This window comes from Pseudopipra pipra, chromosome 2, assembly GCF_036250125.1.
Source record: "Pseudopipra pipra isolate bDixPip1 chromosome 2, bDixPip1.hap1, whole genome shotgun sequence".
NCBI classification, from domain to species: Eukaryota; Metazoa; Chordata; class Aves; order Passeriformes; family Pipridae; genus Pseudopipra; species Pseudopipra pipra.
The window spans coordinates 64,023,934-64,050,548 of record NC_087550.1 but is presented as its reverse complement, the minus strand read 5'-3'; the positions used below and the strand labels follow the sequence as shown (position 1 = coordinate 64,050,548).

At 39.8% G+C, this 26,615-nt stretch overlaps 1 protein-coding gene across 1 annotated transcript; it reads right to left on the bottom strand.

The window, feature by feature from the left end:
• Positions 1–1,437: 1,437 nt before the first annotated feature.
• MRPS31 (mitochondrial ribosomal protein S31) lies at positions 1,438–22,341 on the bottom strand. The gene is made up of 7 exons (XM_064645783.1): positions 22,196–22,341; positions 19,671–19,955; positions 18,817–18,975; positions 14,268–14,414; positions 11,198–11,271; positions 6,826–6,969; positions 1,438–1,910 (listed from the first exon to the last, which is right to left on the bottom strand). Exons 1-7 carry the CDS (start codon positions 22,291–22,293, stop codon positions 1,699–1,701), a joined length of 1,119 nt encoding a protein of 372 aa, XP_064501853.1. The 5' UTR covers positions 22,294–22,341; the 3' UTR covers positions 1,438–1,698.
• Positions 22,342–26,615: the final 4,274 nt, after the last annotated feature.

Below are 26,615 nucleotides of genomic sequence, written 5' to 3'. Positions count from 1 at the left end.
GATATTTTGATGTAATTCTTACTCTCTCCATTCCATATCCAGAAAACCTCTGAAAATTTCTGCAGAACTTGAACCTTTCTGTTCTTACATCCAGAAAGTCAAAAAAGTTGCTTCTCCTTTCCACACTCTGAGTCTTTCCTTTGCCAGACATGCAAACTAATGTCTTGGAGATGAGTGGATCACAGCAACAGTATTTCAACTCATAGAAAAAGGCCGACTCTCTATTTTTCATTCACTTTCTTGTAATTCCTATTTTAAAAACAATTTGCATATGAAGCTAGTGATTTACCTTCCTTCTATAATGAATTCTATATACATCTTCCTTCCTGCTTGAGTTACGAGGAAATGTGAGAAACAGACAGAAGTGCATTTTATAGGGCCAATAGTTGCTAACATGGTTGGAGAGAAGAAAGAAGAACACAATATGCAAGACTGGAAATGTTCTGGAAAGTTAAGCAGCAAGATGGTCATTCAGAATTCCGGATTATGAGTGAGTAGTTCTGGATGGACAGAATTGAAGTAAAATATGTTGCAACGGCTTAATAGATGCAAAGGACCATACACATTTAATTAGAAGAAAGTATTATCTAGAAAATATGAAGTTGCTTCACCAGCATCAGAGAACTAGACAGAAACCAGCAGTGGCATCATGAGACAGCAAACTGTAGGCAACAACCCTCCTTGTCAGGAATGCCAGGTTCTCTTCCTAGCCCTGCAGATGCAGGAGAAAAGTCTCAGCTCCAAACACTGCAATAATTGGTGGAACAGAATTTTATGTATCACTTGACATCCAGACCCATTTTTAAAAAACAAATACCAATGGGAAGTTAGTCAAAAGCTTCGGAGTGGATGTATAGATGGCAAGAGAGACTTCATAGAATCACAGAATCTTAGAATGTTTTGGGTTGAAAGGGACCTACCTTTGAGATCACCTAGTTCAAACCCTTCTGCCATGGACAGAGACACCTTCCACTAGACCAGGTTGCTCAAAGCCCCATCCAGTCTGGCCTTGAGCACTTCCAGGGATGGGACCTCTCTTCTCTGGGCAACCTGTGACAGTGCCTCACCACCCTCACAGTAAAGAATTTCTTCCTAACATCTAATCTGAACTTGCCCTTTTACAGTTTAAAGCCATTGGCACCAGTCCCAATATCAACCACTCCCTTATTATTTTCTATAACTTACCGGTGTTATGCTGTTCACACATCTCATGAATACAACAGCCTTTCATTGAGCAGATGAACCAACAAGCATATAATCCAAATGACTTGGTCTTTACCAAAAACTTTAAAATGAACCAGTAAAGATAATTAGTGAAAGGAGGAGAGAAATGATTAATACTATCCGAATATCAGTGTGGTTAATGAATTAGCAAAATGAACCCTTACTATCTCAGTAACAGTTTTTCAAAATTAGAGCTGTATCAGAAGTTTCAAATTTAAAAGACAACAATTTTAATAAACTAAATTTTAAATGCACATTCTACAAAAGCCTTACTTTTCAGTTCCTTCTTTTGTTGTCAGAAGTATCTACATATACATGGACACGCAATTAAGAAACTATGACCTTTCAGTTTATTATTTAAAATACAACTTTCAGGTCACACGATTACTATGCACTGACGGTATTTCCATTACAACAAATCGTCATTCGCGACACAATGATTCTTCATTTCAAGGGTAAGCACTTTCCCAAGTCTCAAATCTCTTGAAGAAATTCCTTCTTTTCCTCAAAATACTTCTCAAACCACTCAATATGTTCGATCTTCTGCTTAACACTGAGGTATGGGTTTTTTGAGAGCCCACAGATGACTAGTTCCATGAAGTGGCGAATAGGTCCTTCCTTGGGAAAGCCTTCGAGGTGTTTGTCCAGAAAGATATGTTCATGAAATTCAGCATCATCATCCATCCCTAGTAGAAAACACAAAAAAAGACAAAGTTATTTTCATAACATAACAGAACAAAGTAAAAAAATATATAGTTTGCAAATAATCTTAAATCAGTAAAATTAATGGTTCTGCTCACATTTATAGAATATGTAATATTTAAATCAACTTTCTGGCTGGTAATCTCACTAAAAGCTGACGTCGGAATAGGAGTAGGAATAATTATAACCATAATCAATCTTCTTGCCAAAATCCGGTTTGTTCAACACCTGAAAATTTTGATTCACCAGTGGTACCTGGTTGGGGGCACTTTCTTAATAAATTCTTAAAGAAAACACTGATTGCCTAAATTCTGCAGAGGATTAAAGAATACAAGCTAGCCTTGAACAAATGAGGCAGCCTCATACTGAACAGCTAACACACACTTACTTGCATGTCTGTTCCGAGTCACAGTTTTAACATCCTATTGCTATCAAATGGGCAGAGAAATTGTTTTTTTCTGACATCTTCTGAATCTGTGAGTATATGCTGATGTAAAAATGTTGTGTCTCTCACCAGCTGCTACTTTTAAGTCACGACCATGACTGAAGATGATATATTCAGAAGCATCCACAGAACAGGGCATAAGGGATTATTGGAGATCTCTAATCAAGCACAGCTCAGATCCTACACCAAATTTTTGTTCTCTATCCTGTGAATTTCTTTTGCCATTGTTCATACCATGATGCTACAGACAAAGACTCAGAACACAAATTCCTACATGCAGAAAAAAGGCTGCTTTTGCCGTTCCCAATTCCAAGAAAAAAAATAATGAGGCAAACTGGGATTTGCAAAGAAAGATTTTTCTTCAGTTAGATATACATGAAAATTTTTATTTGATCCCCATTTGCTTGCACCTTTAAATAAAAATCTGGTATTAGAGAAAAACATTGTACCACTTTCAGATGACAAAAATGTGAAGTCTACACCAGAGACATAAGTGTACATGTTTTCCTAAATTTCCTAGTTTCATGGTTTTCTATACTATTTGACAAAATTAAATCATGAGTATTAATATGGAGGTAATTAAGCCATTTTAGCTCTAGGCTTCCTCCTCTGTTAGAGCTTCTACAGTTTTAAAAGAGATGATGCGCATCTCTGGGTTGGAGAAGTCTCTCAACTTGTTAAGTTCGTATTCTTTCCTGCTTTAAGCTTTAGATACTGCAATATCTGAAGGAGCTGGGAAATACCTCCATTTTTCCCCCAGATTTTTCCTAGAAATGTGTGAGTGTATCCATACCAGTTACATATCACAATTATCTCCCTTGTTCTTGGAAAAAGAAAGCACATTTCCTTCTTCAGAAGCTCTCTCCTTTTTCCTTTATGTTGAAAGTTAAAATAAAAAAACCAGGCAATGTCAGCTTCAGAAGGTGTATTTCTGCTGTGCTTGGAAACCTATGTCCTCTTACAGAAGCACAGTGATGATCCTGTTACCATGCCACCTGTGCTGACTTTCTCTCACCAAGGGAAGGTGGAATCTCACTGTATCTAGATGCTACTGGTTGCTTTCTCAAACTAACAACCTTTCCAGACTTCCATACTTTTGCTGGTCTCAGAAAGCCAAGAAAACTAAACCAACAAACTCACTACTGAAAAAATCTGAGTAATGCTGACAGTAAAATCTGGCCTCCTGGATGCTCTTATTTTGGGGATAGATAGAGGGTGTCAGGAGAGATTGTGTCTAATAAATAATTTCACCATTTTCCTCTCTAAGCCAAAAGAAATTAAACTATTTATAGTCTAACAAAAATGCAGGTCAGAAGGAAATATAACATCATGTATTCTGATCTCCTTTTTGTTGAAGACATGATACACGGTTTGGGGAGGAAGTGTTAAATCCAAATATTTCAGTTAGACCACATATTTCAGTCCTCAAAAAAGTAAACAAAAGTGCGTGACAGAAAATGAGACCACAACTACCCAAAGCATCAGAGACTGAAACTTCTGGTGGGAACTGATCAGATGAGATATGCTTGCATGACTCCCCTCGCCCCACCCTCCCCCAGTAAACCCTGACTCCTGCTGCAAACCTGTCCCTCAGCCTCTCTTGCGCTATCCTCAGAAACTTAATCTGAAATAACACGCATAGTAGGAAATCTAAAGTAGAGGATTTTCTTTTTCAACCTCAAAGCAAAAAGTCATCTACTCTCAATATCCTATTTCCAATCCCCAACATATTACAAAACAGAAAGTCTGGGGAATTTCTCTACCTACAACATTAATCCTTCCAAGACATGACCAACCTTGTCTTAAAGATGTCATCTCAAACACAGATGTCCACCCCTTACAAGGAGTGTTGCTGACATGCTACAAAGATGACTATTTTGATTCAGTGAAAAGATGTCCCTGTCCTTGGCAGGGGGTTTGGACTAGATGATCTCTAAAGGTCCCTTTCAGCACAAAGCATTCTATCCTTTTAGGATTTTTAGAATGAGACAAATCATGCTCTTCAGTAGGTCCCTAGAACAGATCCAGAATTACTAAAGCAACCCTGACACAATGGTTGTGTAACTTTGCCACTTCTCTTGGCAAGCTGATCCAATATTTCTCTTCTGGGAACAGCATCTCAGCAAAACAGACAGAACAGGACTTGGTGAACTTTTGCCTACAGAGAGACCTTCCTATCACTTGTGCAGTAACAATCTCTGGCCCACCAAAGGCATTTGCTCCTCATAATGAGGTGTTCAGGCAAAGTAGCACCTGTAACCTGCACTGTAATTTTTAGCTCCTCAGGTTTTGAGTCATCAATATGAACAGAAATAATAAAAGAGGCACGAATCAATGTTTTTCCCAACTTTCTGCCATGGCAATCATGGAGGAGAGTTAAAGCTACTAGAAACAGGAGAGGCAAGCAGAAAGAAGGAGGAATGAGAATGGTGTTATGCAAGCTGTACTAATGGTTTGCTAATCTGGTAAAAATTAATCAGAGGCTGGAGAGATAGAGAGGAGAAAAAAAAAGGTAATTTTCTGCCTAACGGTGATTTCAACTGCATCAGACAAGGGAAAGGACATGCAGGGAGGAGCAGACGACAGGGCCCCAGGGGGTGTGGGGGGGAAGACTGCTGCTGGCTGCTGCAGCAAGCCAGTATGTCTAGCCACATCTTCAGATGTTCACACCAAAATCATTCTAAAAATCATGACCTTGTCGTGATGCCACAAAGCACAGCACAGTGCCTTGGTAAAGCACTCTAAGGAGATCACCAGAAATGCTCTGGAGCCAAGAAAAAGAGGTATAAGCAGTCATCTTCCTTTTTATATTTAGTTTAAAACTTTAAAGGCTATTGTAATGCTAAAAGTTGAGTATATATGCTTCCTCAACAGAAAATTTAATTGCACTTACATTTTTAAATCCACATGCTTGTGGCATAACAGAAAAATCACACCTTTCTTGATACAAGCTGAAGTAATGTCCTCCCATTGAGGGAAATGGCTGTTACAAAAATGCAAAATTGACAGCAGAAAGGGGCATCTTTCTTTTGCAGAGACACTGAAATTACAGTATGTTGATATAACTGGAGTGAGGTTCTCAAGCTTTTTAACCGTGCTTTGACATACCTGACATGATTAATAGCCTGTGGCTGGCAGTTTGATAGGATGGAATTTACTGACTTGGTATTTCAACCTGAGAGGTGATAGATTTTGGAAAGCTCCACTGGAATTTTCCCCATGACTAGTCTTTGAGGACAAATCAATAAAGATTCTTGTTTAAGTATATGTAAAGACTCTTTGTCCATCCACCACCCCATCCCAGACAGCGCAGCTCCAGCCACATTGCTGCAACAGAGAAACCACCGGCCACCAAAGACACTTTGTCAAGGGCCGGCCCCAGACAGCAGGGTTCCAGCCACATTACAGCAACAGCAAAACCATTGGCCACAATGGTTTTAAGCTTGCAAAAACATGACTGGAGTATACTTGGATTTCTACATGATGGAACAGATCAATTCTGGGAGCAGTGATTAAATTCTGTGAAGAAACTGCCAAATAGGATGAGAATAAACACTAAGAAACAATGAACCACATTATTCAACTTGCAACTCAGTATAGCACAGATTTTCAAAGACTCCCAGCTTCAGATACTAACCTGTTTTGCTCTCAGTGACTGAATCACTACAAAGCAGTTCTGTTTGATGTCTTTAAAGTCTTTAAAAAAAACCCAAACCCACAGCCAAGCTCTCCCTGAAGTTATGAAGTCCCCTTTCCTATACTGTAGACTTTGAGTAGTTGCTCTTGCTTCCTTTGCATTCATTCTCTCTCTCTGCTGGCTTAACTTCACATGAAGCTTTTTTTTTTTTTTATGGTAATAGAAGAAAATAAAGTGCACAAAGATGCCTAATTTACATAGATGCCCAGAGTGAGTGAATATTGTGACTGTTTATTCTTATGAAACAGACAGAACAAAGGGGGCAAACAACTGTTTAACACTCAGCCTGGGCAGATATGGAACTGGCAGACAGCAATTTGAGATCCAGCTAGACACTTGTCAGAGACCCGCACCAAAGAACAGAATCAGCATTATAAAACACAAACAGTAGTTTTAAGATTCCCCAACTTCTGCCAGGAGCTTAATTTAAAGAAGTTGCATAGTAAAAGGTATTACGTAATAGACTCGAATGGACTGTTGGTGTTGAAAGCATCAGGGAGGGAGAGAGTTCTCCCCTTTTTGGCAGCAGCCAGTCATCAGATCAGCCAAACCACCTGCAGGACTTCACCTGAAGAGTGCCAGAATGAGTTCATCTGAAGTATCTCTGATCTGGGACAGTCAGGGAGTTATATTTGTTTACTATCAAATGCATGACTCATAGCTGAAATGCTATGTTGAAACAGTCAAAGGTCAAATATGCTCTAATTTTTAAAAAAGATAAATTGAGATAGATAATAAAAGTTAACAGTGCACATACCGACTTCGTTGTCAATTGGGAACTCCCACAGTATTCCTTCTTTTGTCCACTGGATCATCTCCTCAAAACCATTTCGGGGAGGCTGTGCAGTTATTGCTGCAATCTCCTTTGCAAACTCCAGATCCCAAATTGTTGGTGAAGGTACTAAAAAATAAGTTTTGTAGAGATCTGTCAGCAGCCAAAGACTTTTCACTAGCTAAAACAAAGTCCTTTAACATTAATCTTTAAAGAGACAAATTTTTTCTACTTCAGATGCCAGCATCACCTTTCTCAAATGAGAATTCTGTTGACATGAAAGCTCATTAAATTCTCAAATGTATGATGAAAATGTATTCTGAACTGCTACGGGAAAGTTTATTTTTAAGCCTTCCACAGAGCAGGAATTTAATTTTTCCACAATCTGTTTTCCTTTTTGTCTTTCACAAAATTGTGGATATGACAAACTCTGAATTCGACTGGTGCACTCTGCTAAAAGAATCTTATTCTACAGGAGTTCTCAGGTACTTCATAACGATACTCTCCTTCAGGGAAACAACTCAATCTACAAATGATGGCAATTCCTTCCCCAACACTCCCAAGTGTCCCAGTTTTTGTCTCCTGGGCTTGAGAAATTGTGATTTCCTATACTTTTCACAAATACACAAATTATATTTTCCTATACAATTTTCACAAAATTGTGATTTCCTATACTTTCACAAAGGAACAAACAGTTTCTTCAGGGATGCATCTTTCCTGATGCATATAATTATTTCATTTTTTTTTTAATCAAAGTTTACTCATATGGCAGTAGTTACTCTTAAGGAGTTCCTGCCCCTCCACCCAGGAGAACTGGTCATGAGCCCAGACTGAGCCTCTTCGCTGAACTGAAGGGAACAGTCTGTTACCACAGGACAGGGAGAAATCACTGGGAGTGCCTTGGGCTGCTGTCTCGTGAGCTGGCCTAAGTTGCACTCTCCTTTGGCTTTTTGCTTCCCCCGTTATCAATTCACCCTAATCTCCTTGGAACAGAGATCTTCATGTGAATTCAAATGTAAGAGTCAGCTTGAAGTGGATCAGGGCCAATCAGCTATTATTTTACTACTCACAAGTGTAAGTAGTTGAAGCCAAGATATAATTTCATCTTTAGCTCAGCGGCTTACAACTCAAATGAATTAAAAAAAAAAAATCTTCCTCCCCCGCTTTAAGACAAAACAAAATGAAAGGGCAAACAGTAGTTTTACATACTGAAAAGTGTTTTCAGGTTTTTTTGTGTTAAATCAGAAGATATTAAAATTGTTCCTTAAGAGGGAAATTTCCAGAACTCTATTCCCTACCTGACTACTTTGATTTGAGGGCTGGAGGCAAGAATAAAATACAGCTAGAAGACAACATGAGAAACCATACCAAAATGAAATTATTGTCCACATCTTTAAGAAACTAGTACATCTTCTAATAGAGGAAAGCAGAAACTCATTTTTCAAGCTTGCAGTAAGGGTGATAAAGATTATATTTTCACCTCTGTGAAACAGAAAATAATACTGACATTTTATGTTAAAAGCTATGAAGAATATTTTCAGGATGCCAATTTACTTTCCAGTTAACGTGCAGGTTTTCAAAACCAATACTTAACAGGAAACTTGCTTTTCTGTCATGTATAAACAATATTTTAACTCATTATCTCCATTAATATGAGCCAAGACAATGAAAACAAATGAATCAAGGTATCAAGTACCACACCAGTATTTCCCAAGATTAACACAAAAAAAATGTCATCAGGCTTAGTCAGTAAGCCAAGTAATCAGCTTCCTGGCTTAGAATATATTGTAGATTTCCTCAAGGCTACCTGGAACCAAACAAGGAAATACCACATAAAAAGCTGAAAGAAGCTTACTTCTTAATATCTAATTACAAATCAAATAAGGTCCACTCGCTCTCTTACACAATTGTGTACATTCCAGTTTTGTGTTTAAAAAAAAGTGCATCTCAGCTTTTTATCTAGCGACTACTATAAGCCATTGTGTCTGCATTCTGCTCATGAGAAAAAGAAAGCTTAAGTTCTCACCATTTTACCTGAGTAAATTTGAATCAAGTCAAAAGCCAGCTTCTTCAACACCACACTTGTTAAGATGGCTAAAAACAAACACTGCACAATTTGTTGTTTTTATATGTAAAATGGAGACTTTAAAGATATTGGCAGTCCTAAAAAATTGAATTCCAGTATAATAAGCAAATTTCAGAGGTAGCTGAATCCCAAAACCTCACAGCTGCTTGAAAATATGCAAACAGCACTATTTTACATTTTACTAAAGAAATTAAATAAACAAATTAATTTCTCCCTGCAGTTTCAAGTGTAAAAAAAAAATAAAAGTACTCATCTAGAATCTGGCAAAAACTAAGAGTCCTACTCTTGAAACAAACAAATATGCATCATTCTCTAAGATATCAGAGAGAGGAGTACTATTTCTTCTGCCACTGCTGGCTTTACACAAAGTTCTAAGTCACCACAGTGGAATAAAGTCTTTTTTTGAAAGGGCCTCAGAATACTTGAGGGAAACCAGCATATTAAAGATCAACAATGCAGTTTCATTGTTCAGAAAGAAAAGGGAGAGAAGGAGTTCTTTACACGACTTGACCATATTCACACACTCTTAGCCAAACACAGCCTGTAGTAAAGCTGAGCCTTCAGGCGTGAAAGCTATCCCTGTCATGCGTCATGAAGACTGTTCCTGCAGAGCTGTGCCATTCAGTGAACATGAAGGTGGGTCATACCTGTTTTGGCTTTGTGTTTTGTTGGGGTGTTTTTTATCTTACAGGACTTTTGGCATGTATAGTTGGTGGGTGAGGAATTGGTTGGGTGGTCTCATCCAGAGAGTAGTGACGAAGGGCTCAGTGTCTGGATGGGGATCAGTGACAAAGTGGTGTTGCTCAGGAATCTGTAATGGGACTGGTATTGTTCAGTGTCTTCATCAACACCACGGACAGAGGGATCAAGTGCACCCTCAGCAAATTTGCACATGACACCAAGCTGAGCAGTGTGGTTGATACACCTGAAGGATGGGATGCCATCCAGAGAGACCTGGACAAGCTCAAGAAGAGGTCCCACAGGAATCTCATGAGGTTCAACAAGGTCAAGTGCAAGGTGTTGCACCTGGGTCAGGGCAATCCCCAATATCAATACAGGCTGGGAGATCAAGGGACTGAGGGCAGCCCTGCCAAGAACAATTTAGGCATATTGGTGGATAAAAACTGGACATGAACCAGCCACATGCATTTACAGCTGAGAAAGCCAACTGGAATCGTAAAATGAAGTATGGCAAACAAGTTGAGAGAGGAGATTCTGCCCCTCTACTCTGCTCTCACGAGACCCCACCTGGAACATTCCATCCAGTTCTGGGGTCCTCAGAACAGGAAGGACATCAATCAACCTGTTAGAGCAGGTCCAGAGGAGGGCCATGAAGATGACTAAAAGGATGCATTGAGAGAGCTGGGATTGTTTCTTGTGGAGAAGAGAAGGCTCCAGGGTGACATTATTACAATCCTTTCAATATTTAAGGAGAACTTGTAAGTAAGATAAGGACAGAATTTTTAGTAGGCCTGTTGCAACAGGACAAGGGAGTAGTGGTTTTAAACTAAAAGAGGGTAGATTCAGAGTAGATAAAAAGGAAGAAACTTTTTCCAGTGAGGGTGGTAAAATACTGGAAATGGTTGTATAGAGGGCTGGTAGATGCCCCATCCCTGGAAACATTCAAGGTCAGGTTGGACGGGGCTCTGAGCAACCTGATCTAGTGGAAGACATATCTGCTCACTGCAGGGGTGTTTGAACTAGACGACCTTTAAAGGTCCCTTCCAACCCAAACTACTCTATGATTCTAAACATACATGAAGAGCTTTACAACACGTAAAGCAAGGTGTTGTTTGTCAGTCACTGACGGGATCTTTCAAGCTGCAACTGGAACACTAAACAAAAGAAGGCCACAGAGCAATCCAGTGTGTAATCTTGGTTTTATACTACCCTGCTTATACTTAGCCACCTGTAGAGTTTGTTTTCCTGCAATCACAGCCTCACATTTCTTTGCAACTTGACAAATAAGCTGGAGCCAACATACCCATTCTCCAGGCTGGCTTTACACTCACAGGAGTACGACTGACATTTGTGACAAAAAGCCCGTTATACCGTTCAAGTTCAGTAACAGAATGCCCTGATCACTACAGAAAACAATCTGTATGGAAGTTTTGCTTGGTAAAAATCAGAGTTACATTAAAGTAGTCATTTATCAGTCTGAAAGTAGAAAGTGAACAGGTCATAAGTCTCCTCACAGCAATGAATCTCTTGATATTCTAAAAATGCAGAACTTGGCCTCGTTGGGTTTTTCATTATTGAATTTCCACTAACCTGTTTTCAGTGCGTGTTCTGGTTCTGTAGAAGCCTTAGTGAATATATTAAGTCTCTTTCCTACTTTGAGACTTCTATAAACAAAAAAGAAAACCGATATTTAGTATTTCACAACACCTCACAGCATTGCCAGCTAGCAAATTAAGAAGCACAAAATATTTTCATGAACTAACAGATCTCTGGAGAAAAAAAAAAGAGATAGTGCCTCTCACTAAATTCTCAGGCTTTAAACCAGAGGAAGTGTTTATGACTTTATTATTCGTCTGTAACAGAGCCTCTCAAAACATTTCCATGCAAAAGAATGAGCATAAATCAAACATTACATTTGTAGTTACTTTTTACTGGAGTATTTAGGAATCTGAAGAAAGGTAAACAGTATCAAACCACAGTACTTAAGTGATTTTACAAAGTTGCAACTATCTGAAAACTTGGGTTTTTTCCCTGTAAAAAATATTGCACAATTCAGGAACAGAAAAGGCAACAGCAACAGCTAAATCAAATAATTCCTGCTTTATGACATAAATAGCCTTTTTGGAAGATTACAAAGCCACCTTCTCTGTCATATGGCAAACAGTCAGAGTATATCCCTATGATATGTTTTAAGTAGCTCTCTCTTCTGAATATAAAAATATTTCACTCTGACCATCTATTTTCAATCACATTTAACATTAGTATAAGCTTACACTAAAAAAGAAAATTTGGAAATACAAGAGTTCAAGCAGCAGTCAAAGTAAATTCTTATAAATGAAAACAAAGAAAAAACAATGTCTTTAGTTTAGAAACAATTATGCTTTTAATCACACTATCTTCCAGGTTTCCACTGAAATTCTAACAGTTACTACTTTTTGTTATTGCATATCCACTGTTACTCTTTCTGACCTTAAAATTCCACCTATCTGGATTTACTGGAGATTTCTAATGGCCTCGACTACTTCTGCAAGCCTGCTCTTGTCATATTCCATTTCAGTGATGAAACTACCCCAGATCTGTTTCAGCATAGAGCAATCTAGTTACAGAGCCTTAAAAGAATGTTGATTTAGGATTATATTTTCCTATCTCTGTGTAACTCCCACTCACATTGGCCAAAGATACAAGCATGACTTGGAAGAACGTTTATTTTAAAATTACAAGTTTAAATTACTATATGCAACATCACTCATTTCATTGAAACCTACTAACTCGACTTAAACTAAGATATTCTTCCTAATCCATCCTTTTCATACTGTCAATTGATATGTAAATCCATTAGATTTTCAGGTATGCAGAAGGAAACCCAGGCCTGAAACTGGATAGTTTACTCATTATAGGGATTTTAAAAACAATTTTAAAGTACTGATCCTGAAGGTATATACCAAGTATAGTTTCATCACACAAAGAGGGCAAGACAGCTTCTCAGGTATCACAAATTTAATAAATTTTTTCAAACATAAGTGAAATTCACTTTGCAGTATGTTATTAAATGAGAAGTTTAGCAAAGGTAAATAATATACACTGTATGAGCATATAAAAGCTCAGGTTTCCAGTTTATACTTCTAGATCATATTATTTCTGTTCTTTCATACTTTGAAAAACTTTTAATCCAACACCTTAAATAAAGTATTTCTCACAGTCAGCCAAGAATTGCAGCATAATAACAAAATTACTTTCATGTGACTACTACCTCTGTCTGAGAATTATCCAAAGAATAAAAATATCTACAGAGGTATTGTTCATCTGATAATGAAGTCAGTTTCTTCGCTCCTCAAACCAGCAGCCTGTAGCTGAATGAAAAACCTGCGACAGAAATATCTAAGTCGGGAGGGCTTGGTCAAAACCTTTGTTCCGCTTCTTCTCCCTTCAACTTTCATTACAAAAAGCCCCTCTTGCACCTCCTACCAGCTTTGCACCAGAACAGAAAACACTGCACACTTATAGCACTGAAGAGGCCCAAGAGATGCTTCCCTAACACACCACTGCAGTTTAGCAGTTCAAGAACAAGGAAGTTACTCAGAAACATTTCAGCAGGCTGGTTAAGTTCTTCTAATGACTTCTAATGGCCATAAGCCACTTTGATGTTTTTGCATGATCTACACAGCCAATCGCTGTGTTCCAATTTGTTCCTTATGGGAAGTCACAACTCTCTGTTCATGACATACTGAAATAGATGTCTTAGATAACCAAGGAGAGCAGAATACTCTACATCTACTCATCCACAAACTTATGCTTTTTTAGTTATCCAAATTCTGTCTTCAACACAATCTATCTAAACACAAATGATTCCCTCAACTTCCAGCCCCTAGCCCCAAGAAAAGAGGATTAACTTGTTAAGTAAATTAATGACAAGAGAAGTTAATATTACTAAAAACTGCTAGAGAAAGAATATACTGAGAAGGAATGTGATGATGAGCTGCCACTGAAAAATCAAAAGACTGCAGGTAAGAAAGCACAGCTTACAGGAGTAAACCAAAAATGTAAGAGCATTCCTTAATTCATTAAGAAATATACTGGCCACATAATACGAGATAACAGCAATAACAGCAAGATAAGGTTAAGGAGTTTACAATGTAAATTATAAAGTTAATTTCATGGACAATGTTGTCACAGACAACAGAGAAATAAATTACAGAATGACTTATTAATTGCAATGAGGTGGTAAAATTAAATAAATAAACTTTATTTAAAAACCCCAACGGAATGGACGAAACTTTTCTCAACGTGGAACATTATCAAAGTTTTCCAGTAGAGGAAAGCAAACCTTCAAAATTTCATTTCCCAAAAATTTAAGGAAGTGACATGAAAGTGTATTAGGCATAAGTGAGAAAAATTTAAACTAGTTAAAACAAACACAATTACATTTCAGCACCAAGTATTTTTAATTATCTAAAATGTAACATTAAAAAACAGCACATTATTTGATTGTTGGTTAACATTAACTACTATGTTCTCATGGTTTATTTCAATGCTAACAGTACTTTTCTTGAAAAATAGTTAAGTGATTTCCTTAAGCTCTCACGTATGGCAACTAAATTTAAAATCTTATCCATTAGTAATTGCATGCTCCTTCTGTTCAAGTGGAACACAACAAACATACCTTCTGGAGTCAAAAGACTGAGACAAAAATCTTTCAGGCCTTATTCTTTGACCATCATCATCCAACTCCAAGGAAATGCGACTGGATATCCTCGCACCCCTCTGAGCTGGGGACTGCCTTTTGACTGTCATTTCTGAAATCACGTTGCTGAAATTAAAAACATGAAAAGTAAAACCTCAACAAATTGACAAAGCGAGGAAGTTTGTTATATGTATTAACCAGAAACTCTACTCTCAATTGGTTTCATAAGCCTCTATGAGACAGACTTATACATTCCTCATAAAATACACCCATCTTTAAACCATCAAACACTCAACTTTACCTTTTCAACCATTTTGTTGTTACATGCTATATAGGAAAACTGCTATTTTAACCTATTAAATCTACAATGAACACTTTCTTTGAAATTATTTAGTTTCCAACTTAAAAAAAAATCATATATCTGCATACTAATATTCACAGAGTGTACTAGATATGTTTTGCTTAAGCAAATGAGGAACTTCTCTGGATACAAGAAATAGGCTGAAACAGGGAGGTAAAAATCACCAGTTTTTTGGACAGGAACCAACACTGCCCAGGGACAGAGCTGTGCTGCTGCAGACCAAAAGGAAGCTTGACTTCACACATCAGCTGACATGAGCCAATCATGCCACCCTAATAAGTAGGTCACCTTTCCTGATCCACTGCAATCTGTTGCATTGCATAATCATATTATAGCATTAACAGACCACATCTTCCTTCGTAATTCTCTAGTCAAAATCATATGTGAAGAGTAAATGCTCCGATCTCTTCCAGCACCGTGTGCAGCTCATTCTGAACGCAAAGGGCAAAACACACCACCTTTCTGCCTCCCTTAACTGGCAAGTCTGTTGGTTGGTAAAGGCCAAGCTGGTAATTCTTCCTCACAGCTGTCCTCTCCACCCAACGGCTGCCAGTCACATGCAGGCATCCAAAATCGCAGCACTCAAGTTTTAAGACATAAATATGGTCTCAAAAAAGTAAAAATAGGCCAAGTCAAAAATATTGCACATCCATTTTATGACAATTTGAACGAAATTCAAACTATGCTTTTGGCAGTTTAATTCAAAGGAGATTTTACTGACGAGAAAGAAATACTTCTGGAAAATTGTAAAAGCTAATTGCCACAGCAACACAGCAGGATTTCTCTTCAGACTTAGATGTGGTTTCAAATGGCAGAACAAGAACAGCATAGCTCTTCTAGTACCTACTCTGAAAGGTATCTAAAGGCAAGTTTTAAAGAATTTCATTTTAATCTTAAATAAAAAACAATCTCAGATTAGTCACATATCTCACGTTAGAAATTACTCTCTAAAGTGGCTACTGGCATTAGTAAGTTGGTGTTGGGCCAGAGGCTTGACACACTTAGGAGGGTCAAAGGGACATAATTTCTAAGGTCAGACACACACAGCCCAGCCCACTGGCTTGACTTGGCTGTGACCTAGAAGGCTGGAGCGTTCCCGTGCTTCAGGGGAGGCAGGATTGCTCAGAGAACCTCTCCTTAATTTACTTGCAGTTTTGCACAGTAGGTTTGGACAGACTACACTACAAATCCATCAGAACATGCAGTCAATGGTATCATATTTCTCACTGGGAAATCCTAGTGTCACCCCATCACTGGCATATCAATGTTTCTGGCAGCAACACTCATCACTCTATCATTAAAAGTACCCCTGCATCATCAAAAGTACCCCTGTATTAACAAAAATAAAACTACAAAGATTCTTTTAATGCCTTTTGTAACAAGAAATGTCAATTTACAAAGTCACACTCCAACCCCAGTGTACCGATAGCGGTTAGATATTACATATTACCTCATGTCCCAACACAACATTTTAAACCTACGTTCCTAGGCACTTCTGCCATTCAGAAATAGGAAGAGGTAGGACTTTTCTAACAACCACAGATTCTCTCTCCTTCCTGATTACCAGGCAATAATTATCATACTAAAAATGAAGACCTACAGAGCTTTGGATATATTTTAGTCAAAGCTCTGAACTACTTTTCCTCTTCTTCACCCAAAACAGGAGCTGAAATTTCAACTTGTAGGTTGAAACCGCAGATTTTATTTTGGTGTAGTGCTGTTGTGATTTCCATGGAGTGAAGCTTTATCCCACATTGAGAAAAATAAATTCTGGTATCATTAATATTTTCCCCTCCTCGCAAACACACTGCCCTCATGCTGTCTACAAAACAAGGTGATGAGATGACTGCATACAACAGTGACCTCTGGAGGTCATACCACTATCCTGGTAAAAATATTTGGTACAAAAGATCTGGAAAACGTACAATTTATTACATATTATAAATCACAATAGCACCATTTTTTACAGTTCAGCTCTATATAGTCTACTGCTTGTGAAAGTATCTCATTTTTAAATATTTTAAATAACTGAGGAATATATATTGGCTTTTAAAATGTGTCAGCATATTGAATGCAAAACCTTTATAGAAAAAAATTAAAAGTTAAATTGCCCGTATTCCCTTTTCAAAATAAAATTCAACACAAAATAATAATGTATAAACAAAAGTAAATGTTTTCTAATATATTAAAAGCATTTTAGTGTGCTGTCTGGATTGAGATATTGTGGAGTATAAATCATGCTGGATCAAGTCTGAGGGCTGCTGGGCTTTGTAAAATCAACATTTTTAACACTAGTCAGAAACCTGAAAGTACTACATTGATCTAAAAGAAATGAAAGGTCACTACTAACACTGAAAGGTTACAATAACCAAATTTTCTGTCATGAAAATCAGCAGGAGTTGCTGGTCTTTCTTTAAAACTCATCCACTGATAAGAGTTGCAAACTGTTACTCAACTATTAAGGAAGAAAACTAAAACTTTACAGCAAATAGTGGGGCGGGGCTGGGGGTGGGGAGTGTATTCCCTGGAGGAAACAAACTAGGTCACAAAGCTGCCTCAGGGAATAGAATTTGCCAACTCAAATCACACCAAGCCAGCCGTGACATTCTGGTTGAGGAAAATGCATTTTTCTAACGGTAGCAATTCATCCACAAGCATGACATAAAATACTGTAATACCACATTTCAATCCACCATCAACAGCATAGAGGCACTATATAGCTGCAGCTTTTAAATTTCTAATTTCAACTCACTTTCAAGAGAAAAAAACCCTTTTTGCTTAGACTACAAGCTCCTTAGTCATCATCTTTCATTCACTGCAGCCAGAGCTGGGTCAGTGCTTCAGGAAAAGTGCAGTAGGTGACAAGACAGTGAGCCCTTGATGCCAGCAGTCAGACCAACCACACCTAGACACGGGCATGTACACCTCAGGGAAGGGAGACAGCACATATGACGTTAGCCCCTGCACATATTAGCTCAGTGAGTATCCCTACGGTCCTCCACTAGGTACTCAAGTAGGTTCTAATTACATTTAAGTTGGCCACCCACAGCCAATGCCACTATGGAGATGTTTGTGTACTCTGGTCTTCTAAAAAGCACAGTGACAGAAAGGACACAAGCCCACTGGTAATTAACAGTTTAATGAACATATGCTTTATATAAATAGTCCTTATAACTGACGAACAGGTATTTTGCTTAACAAAGTTATCACTGAGCACTGTATACCCCACACTCTGGGCAATCATTTAACTCAACCTGATTGCAAGCATCTGTCACGTTCTTCCTTAACTTCCACTCACTTTGAAAGCAGACATCAGCCACAAACATCATTAGCTTGTTGGCTGCTCTGTTTGCAGTACATTGATAACCATACCAAGCAGATCCTTTGGGACAAATTCATTTTCACAGAATAAATTAAAACTAAAATAAGCAGCTTGCAGTTCACACTGCAAACAGGTGAAAAGAAGGGTTTCACATTCATTTTCTGCTGAAGATGCAGTTTTCTGTTTGGTTCAGCATTTCATCTGGATTTAATGCCTTATTTTCTGAGTAGTTATCTGAATACTAGCTGAAAAAAACAGAATGAAAAACCTGTCTTCAGCCATCATCCAAAAGAGCAATATGCACAACTGTGTCCGTTTCCAAACAAATGTTTCTCATCTGTTTGAAAGCCGCACTGGAAACAGAGTTAAGCCAAGAGATGAGTTTCTTGGGTTGACTGGAAAGTTTTGAAAGGAAGGGTGGGACTATAAACAGAGCTGCTCTAGTTCATTTCTGCAGAGCTGTCATGAAAATTCACCAGTCCAGACAGAACGTCTGAAACGTCTACAAATCCATCCATTGTGTGAGAATCTTGGAAGCTTGTGACAAAAAAACCCAAACAAACTCACAAAAAGAGCTGTTATTTTGCTAGCCTGTCCAAGAAAGCAATGATCCTGGGCAGGAAAACAATTCTGCTTCTGCAAAACCATTTTAGAAAGACTCGGCAAAATTTAGAGCTTGGTATAACCAGACCAACCGTGTTACTAATATACATTAATCCCAAGGATACTCTGTCCAAATGTATCTTTTAGGGCCATCTTTCCAACACAGAACCCACTCACCTTCAGGATGACATTGCAAAATTAGAATTTTGAACATAATTGAGAATAAAATTCAATAAACAGACCGTATGTTAATAGTTTCCCCCTTCTTCTGTTTATCTGTGGTTTCTTCATGTCTTCTTAGTTGTGCAAGTAGTTCCGATTCTGTCTGTTTCTTGTTGAGTGGAAGGGAAGATGCGACTGCAGAAGCAGCCTTCACCAGTTCCGGATTTAAAGGCTTTCCTCTGTAAGAGTCACAAGAGATATGAAATTAAAAAAAAAAAAAAAGCCTTTAATATCTTTAAATTGTCATTTCTGTACTGCCATTTTATGTCTTAATAACTCAGAAGTTAGTCAGATATTTTCCCAAGGGGTGGCCACTGGGACAGGTAGGTTTGCCCTATATTGCACTAATCATTAAATGCTGAATGACTGTGACAAGCTCTTGTTTTCAAACCTGGGGAAATGGCAGCCCCATGCCACTGCACAGCCCCTCAGACATACAGCCTGAAAACCACTGGCAGCATAGACCTGTGGGGTAATAAATATTATGTAACACATTGTGGAGAGGAGCCAGTCCGAAGACCTGACAATCATGATGCCATTCTTAAATTTTTTTTTTCTTTTTTCTCAGTTTCATTGTATTTTATCCGAACAGTATTTTCCCTCTCCCATTAAAATAACTTTCCACGAGCAGATGCTAATGTTACCTTTCCAGATTCTCAGTGCAGAAGAAGGTAGCATGTCATAGAAAGCAACTGGCATCTTTTGTCCAGAAACTCTCCTGTGATTTACTCCAAGCTACATCTGTACACCACACTCCCTTACAAAATTCTTTTTGATAGGTGGAAATGGCATTTGATGTTTTGTTTTGTCCTGAATAATGAAAAAAAATGAAAAAAAGGATAAAACAGGGCAAGAAAAGTTTGTTACACTTTACCGTTGGATGCCTTCTGCAGTTCTCTGAGGACTTTCACTGTCTGGGCCTTCCAGCCTGTTCATGGCTTGCTTTTTGTTCTCACTGGCTTTTAACTCTTGGAGTTTCTTTCTGTAGCTCACTTCCACTTTCATATTACCAATAATGTCTAACAGCTTCTGCTTTGGTGTTTCTGCTGTACCCTTCTGCCTCTTTGATGCCCCCTCAGTGGTGCTGCCTTTGGAAGTGGTACACTCATCTTTCTCGGCAGAAAGCACGCTGCTTGTGCTGAAGGGTTTCTGTACTTTGCTAGATGATATAGAAAGTTAAAATACAGAAGTTAGAAATAGGGTCCAAGACTGAATTTTGTAAGCCTACAAAAAAACCCCCCAAAACATCAATTACAACTGTCTAGGTTTAACTGAGTGCATTCTGAGTATGCTGAGAATATGCCAAACATGTACCATTTGACTTTTGAGGAGGACTGGGACACCATTTCAAACTCTTGATTATTTACAGTTTCCTCATCACAAAAATCAAGTAAATAACTTTAAACCACTGTTTATTTGTGGAGAAAATAATCTATGAACTTAAAACTTTCAAAGTATTTCTGCATTAGGTAGTAGAGCAAGTTTGAATCTACTGCTACCTTATACTTAAATTTGTTGGTAGTGAGAAAACTCAACAAAACTCTTAAAAATAAGTCAATAAAGACAACAGTCCCAGCCATCTGAAAAAAGACTGTACACACACACGTAGCTTCACATGTTTTCACTCTTGTGGCACTACTACAGATCACATTCCACTACCCTGCAATATAGCAGCCAAGTGGGGAAATGGATTCTGCTGAAAGATAACACAGTAACAAACAAAAAATTATTTGGGTTATTTTTCCCTTTGAAATAGCTCCTCTACTTAGTTTACCACATAATTGCAAAGAAGCTGAAACTGACAGTGCAGGTGAAGATGTGAAGCCAGGAACAGCAGGGAGCTGATCAGGAGATTGCTGCAACACAGACACAACTGCATTCTCTAGAAAAGTTATCATAAAATCCAAAGAACTGTTCTTTTTAACATTCTAAAATGAAGTTTTTAAATCTCTAAATTCACAGCTGCAAAGAAAAAAAAATGAAAATTAAATATTTATTTTGATTCAAAATAAAACACCTCAGCAGATCATAAAACATTTCCACAAATCTGAAGGAATTGTGACATACCTCCCCACCTCACACACATCTGTCTTTGTGTAAAAAAAAGAAAATCTGCCAGTACCAGAAGGCATTACACTTCAGTCACTCTGTACTTCATAAACTGTCAGCATTAAACTCTAAATTTCAATGTTGAGAAGCAACAGGAAAATTTAAGGAAAGCTTCAGAACCTCATCACTGGGAAGAAGGCGGGAGCCCTGTTGTTTTACACTGCGTTGTTCTCCACAGGTATTTGCCAAGCTCATTTTTTTATTAATTCAGGCTGCATGCTCCTTAACACTACTTAACCATTCAGAATTTACAGAATCATAGAATGTTGAGGGGTTGGAAGGGACCTCGAAGATCATCTAGTCCCAAGCCCCCTGCCGTGGACACCTCCCACCAGACCAGGTTGCTGAAGGCATTATCCAACCTGGCTTTGAACATTGCCAGGGTTGGGGCATCCACAGCTCCTCTGGGCAACCTGTACCAGTGTCTCACCACTCTCACAGTAAAGAATTCCTTCCTAATAGCTAACCCAAATTTCCTTTCTTTCAATTTGTATCCATGTTCTATCACTACCGTTCCTGAGTGCCTCTTTGGCTTCCCTGTAGCCCCCTTCAGACACTCCATGCAACCTTCTCTTCTCCAGGTTGAACAGCCCCAACTTTCTCAGCCTAATCTTTGCTTACAAAAATTCAAAAAAAAAAAACCGGAAAACACAGCAAGAGTGCAAGCCTTAGACATTTAAAACCAGCAGTGCATTGCATTTTGCATCGCTATATTTCACCTACCCTCTGGTTTGCCTCCTGCTGGGAATCTCGGCCTGAGAAAGCAAATACAGCTACCAAGCAGCCTGGGCTGTTTTGTGCATGAGGCCATCACAGCATCGGAGCTCGTGCTAAAATATCGAGGAGCTTTGAAACTAAAAAAATTAAATAAATAAACGTACAACTGACCTGCCATTAAAAACACTTAAAAATCTGATAGTAAAAATGAAAACGAACTCCCAGATGTTGCTCTTAGCCGGTGCTTTGCGCATGTACAACAAGGCCCAGCAGGCAGCACCGCTCTGCTGATCCACACGGTGCAGAGTTACGGCCAGGTCACACATGCGGATCGCTCACACCGCTCCACGATGGGAAGAACGGCAAGGAAAGCAACGTGAGACACACAACCCATGCCATTCCCTTCCACTGACCCCAATCCCCAGTCCCTGCTGGTGTCACTGGCTCCCAGCCCCGGCGGCACAGGCGGACCCCGGCCCTCAGAAGGCCGCGCTTTGGGATACGGCCCGGCCACCGCCGGTACACACACACCCCCCCGCCCCGCCAGGTGAGGATGTAGGGGAGCGAGGGTACCTGTGAGGGCTGCAGTGCAGCCGCGGTGCCGCCGCCGCCGCCCCGAGGAGCCGCGACGCGAAGCCACCGCCGCCCCAGACACGTACACGGCCCCACATCGCGCCCGCGCTCCGTGCCCGCGCTCCCCGCCGCCGCCGGCCGGGAACAGAAGCCGCGCCGCGCGTTCCGCGCAGCAGCGTTCCGCCTGGCTCCGGCCGGGGTCTGCTCCTCCGCCAAACAAACCCATCCAGGCCACCGACAGTCTCTCAGAGGTCTTTGTGCCAGGATTTGTAGGCGCGTTTGAAGAGCATTGCCAGCAGGTCGAGAGAGGTGATCCTGCCCCTCTACTCAGCCCTGGTGAGGCAACATCTGGAGTGCTGTGTCCGGTTCTGGGCTCCTCAGCACAAGAGAGACATGGAGCTCCTGGAGCAGGTCCAGCAGAAACAAAGATGCTACAGTCCGGAGCATCTCTCTTACGAGGAAAGACGGAGGGAGCTGGACCTGTTCAGCCTTGAGAAGAGGTGACTGAGAGTGGACCTCATCAATGTCTATCAGTATCTAAAGGGTGGGTGCCAAGAGGATGGAGCCAGGCTCTTCTCAGTGGTGCCAAGCAGTAGGACAAGAGGCAACAGGCAGAAACTGATGCAGAGGAAGTTCCACCTGAACATGAGGAAAAACTTCTTTCCTGTATGTGTGACCACACACTGGAGCAGATTGCCCAGAGAGGTTATGGAGTCTCCAAGAACCATCTGAATGCAATCCTGTGCAATGTGCTCTAGGATGACCCTGCTTGAGCTGGAAGGTTGGACCAGACGATCCACCGTGGTCCCTTCCAACCTGACTGATTCTGTGATTCTGTGAAACCAAGACTTAGGGTGACCCTTCTGAAGGATTTAATGGTAGGAGATCCCCAAAGTCTTGGGGAAAGCTGCAGCTCTCACGGCTGAGCAAGAGCAGATAAGTGCAAGGGTTTCTGCTGGGGCCAAAGCACTTACCTTTAACAATTTTGTGGAGGGAAAAAAAAGATCTGTGTTTACTAAATTCATGTGTCTCATTGGGTTGTTCCTGTTTTTTCCATCGCTAAATAATCACTAAATTGGCTCCAAATTAAGATACCAATCCTGCCCCAGTGGTTCACCTATGTTGGTTTTCTAAGAGTGAAGTACATATTTTTTTTATATTTAAGAAATGGATTTAATAGATTTAATAGATTTACATTCCCATAAGAGTTGATTTTTGGGTTTGGTTTTTTTTTAGAGTCTTGTCTGCAGTACAGGTGAGGACAAACAAAATAAGTAGCAGTATCCAGAACTGTGCTGACAGAGTATCTGAAGACCAAAGTTACCTCTCTGAATGACAGATGATCTTGTATTTCAGAGCATAAATTGCTTTAAGAAACGTAAAAGTAAATTCCTTTACAGACAGCTAATTCAAGTGTCTCTCACCTCTCTCTAAAGTTTGTGGTACTGAAAATATTAAGTATAAAACATAGGTTTCAGCCCATACAGCACTTTTGGTGTGTGGCTGGTTCACAGTGATGTTTCAGCATCCAGCCATTTTCCAAGGAAGGTCAGGTGTCCAAGGAGTGTGATATACAAAAGCCCTAAATTCCCACTTTGCATCACAACCCTCCTTTGCTGTGAGCTGCTGCCTGGTAGTATCACATTGCCCCAGCTGAGGCAATGTACCAAGACAATTCCCAGATTGGTTCATATTCAGTAACTAACTTTCTGTAAGTCCATTGCACACCTCAACCATGGGTTATTTTTTTAAGAAATGGATAGAAGTGTTAAAAAGTTGTCCAAGAAACATACCATTTTCAGCTCTGCATGTCGTTTTTATGGATTGCTGTTTTGGCATGAGATTCAAAGGGTAAGTATTTGCAGTTGGCTAATAAACAGGAAGAAAATGCTCAGGGTACAGCATAACTCCATGGCAAGTGGTAGTTATGAAGAATATTAAGCAAAACAGAAAAAAATATTTTTTGAAAACAGAACCTGGAAGTACAATTCTTACACTACAAAGAAAAATTCTGCCAAAGACCTGTAGCAACAACATGAGCTTTTTATTTTCACCTCAAACTTGCATTATCCTTCATCTCTCTGCTTCCAGACCAGTCAGGTCTTCAATCTCCACACTTACTAGGAAGATGACACAGTTCAAGAAGTTCTGGAATCCCGAAGGGAATGGGACTATCTATGCTAGTAATGAATTTGATGCAATGAAAACATACCAGCAGACTGAAATGTCTAGTGCTGAGGCTGCTCACCTCCAACTCAGGGAACCTGTTTTGCATTAGGTTAGGGCCAAACATCCTTCTGAAACATGGTTCAAAAGTGGCCCCTAAACCTTCACTTCATTAGTAGAACCTACCCTGGAAAAGGCCAACACTGTCCTCTCACTTGCAGTTGACTGTGGTACATCAGTACACAAATCATTCTCACCTTTGTACCTGCAGAATGCATCTTACTTTTCCCCCATGTACAACCCCCACGTGGTACTGTCCTGCATGACCCACCTCTCCAAACAGTCTGAACAACATGCACTGCAAGGAGCTGGGTGAGTTTTGATGGTCTTGTTTCTGCAGCTCTGGCTGCTATTCTGGAACAATACTTGCCAAGAACTGACATTCATCTTCTTGGGCAATGAGGATTTCTGTATGGATTAGGAAAGGCAAACTGGCTTACAGGGAGAAAATGGTTTATCTGTCATCAGCTAGAGATGGTGAAGGACCCGGAAGATAGACTTGGACTGGTGGTATCCCACAGGATGGAAAGAAACATACGTTGCAAGGAAACCCTTTCCTCTACTGCATCAGACTAGTTTCCACAGCATCTCCTTACAGCTTTTCACCTCCCAGAAGTTATGCATCTGTCCACTGCCAAAATACTCTCCTGAAGAGAAGTTGTGCCCCTCCATTGCACAGCGGACCATCACATCCCAAAGTCAATCACACATACCTCAAGCCAGATCCCTTTAGTCCCAGAAACCACTTTTACATTCCTGCAAAGGACCTGCAAGCCAAGCTCTCTGCACACGTCCCATTTCTGTCATGCTTAAATCCTTTGAGGTGAAGCATGAAGTTAAACTCCCCCTCAGATAAACAGATTGACATCTCATCTTAGGAGAGTGTCTCAGTAATTATGGCAGTTCTGCTATGGTTCCCCTGTACACACAAACTGCTGTTATTTCAGGGTACACAATTCCTAAATAAATCCCTCTTTAAAACCCAAAAGTCCTCCATGCCAGCCCAGTGCAGGGACAAAAGTATGGTTTGGCTGAGTAGCCACGGGTGCAGGCAGCAGAAATAGCCACGTGGTGGCAATATGCTCATTGTAGTGCTGCATTCCATGGCTATAAAATCTCCCACGTTTCAAGTGCTGTCACCATCTCCATCTCTTGTACAGAGTCCAAACAAGAGCAGATGGGTCCCGGTGGTCTGCTCGAGGAACGTGGCTATGAAGAAGCATCCTGAAATACGCAAGGCCTGATGTTTTAGCTGGCAAATGGCAATGGCAGGCAGCACGTGGTTTAATGACATATTAATCACAAGTTTCACTGCATTGGGAGTTAGATGGTTTTCACCGACTGGATCTTCCAACAGTGCTGCCATCCTGCTAAAAAAGAAATCACCACACAGATCAAAATTCTTTGCAACTAAACAGTAATCTCTTTAATATTGCAGGTTATTTGAGCTGTGCAACTAAATCACAATCATTAACTGGTTACCACATACCCAGCAATTTTTTTTTTTACATTAAAGAAATAAAATAATTTATAATTCAATTTCTAAAGCCATTTATAACCTAGCTTGTTGTTCCTTCACAATTGCCACACCTTGAATACTGAATCCAGCTCTGGGGTCACAAGCACAGGAAGGACATCAACCTGTTGGGAGCAAGTCCTGAGGAGGGTCACCAAGTTGGTTAGAGGGGAGAAGCACTTCTCCTACGAGGAGAGCCTGAGAGAATTGGGATATTCAGAATGGAAAAGAGGAGGCTCCAGGGTGACCCAATTGTGACTTTCCCGTACCTGAAGGGAGCCTACCAGGGAGACGGAAAGCAACTATTTAAAAAAGCATGTAGTGACAGGACAAGGGGGAATGGTTTGAAAGACAGAAAGTTTAGATTTTAGGAAGAAATTCTTTACTCTGAGAGTGATGAGGCACTGGAACAAATTGCCAAAAGGAGCTGTGGATACCCCATCCCTAAGAGTGTTCAAAGCCAAGCTGGTTGGAGCTCTGATCAACTTCGTCTAGTGAAAGGTATCCCTGCCCACAGCAGGGGAGTTAGAACTAGATAATCCTTAAAGTCCCTTCCACCCCAGGCCATTCTATGATTCTATGATAAACCATTTAAAATAAATATTTCAAGAAAATAACCATATAGAAAAATCAAATCTGAACTCTACAATTAATTAAAAGTGATGGGGAAAAATAAAC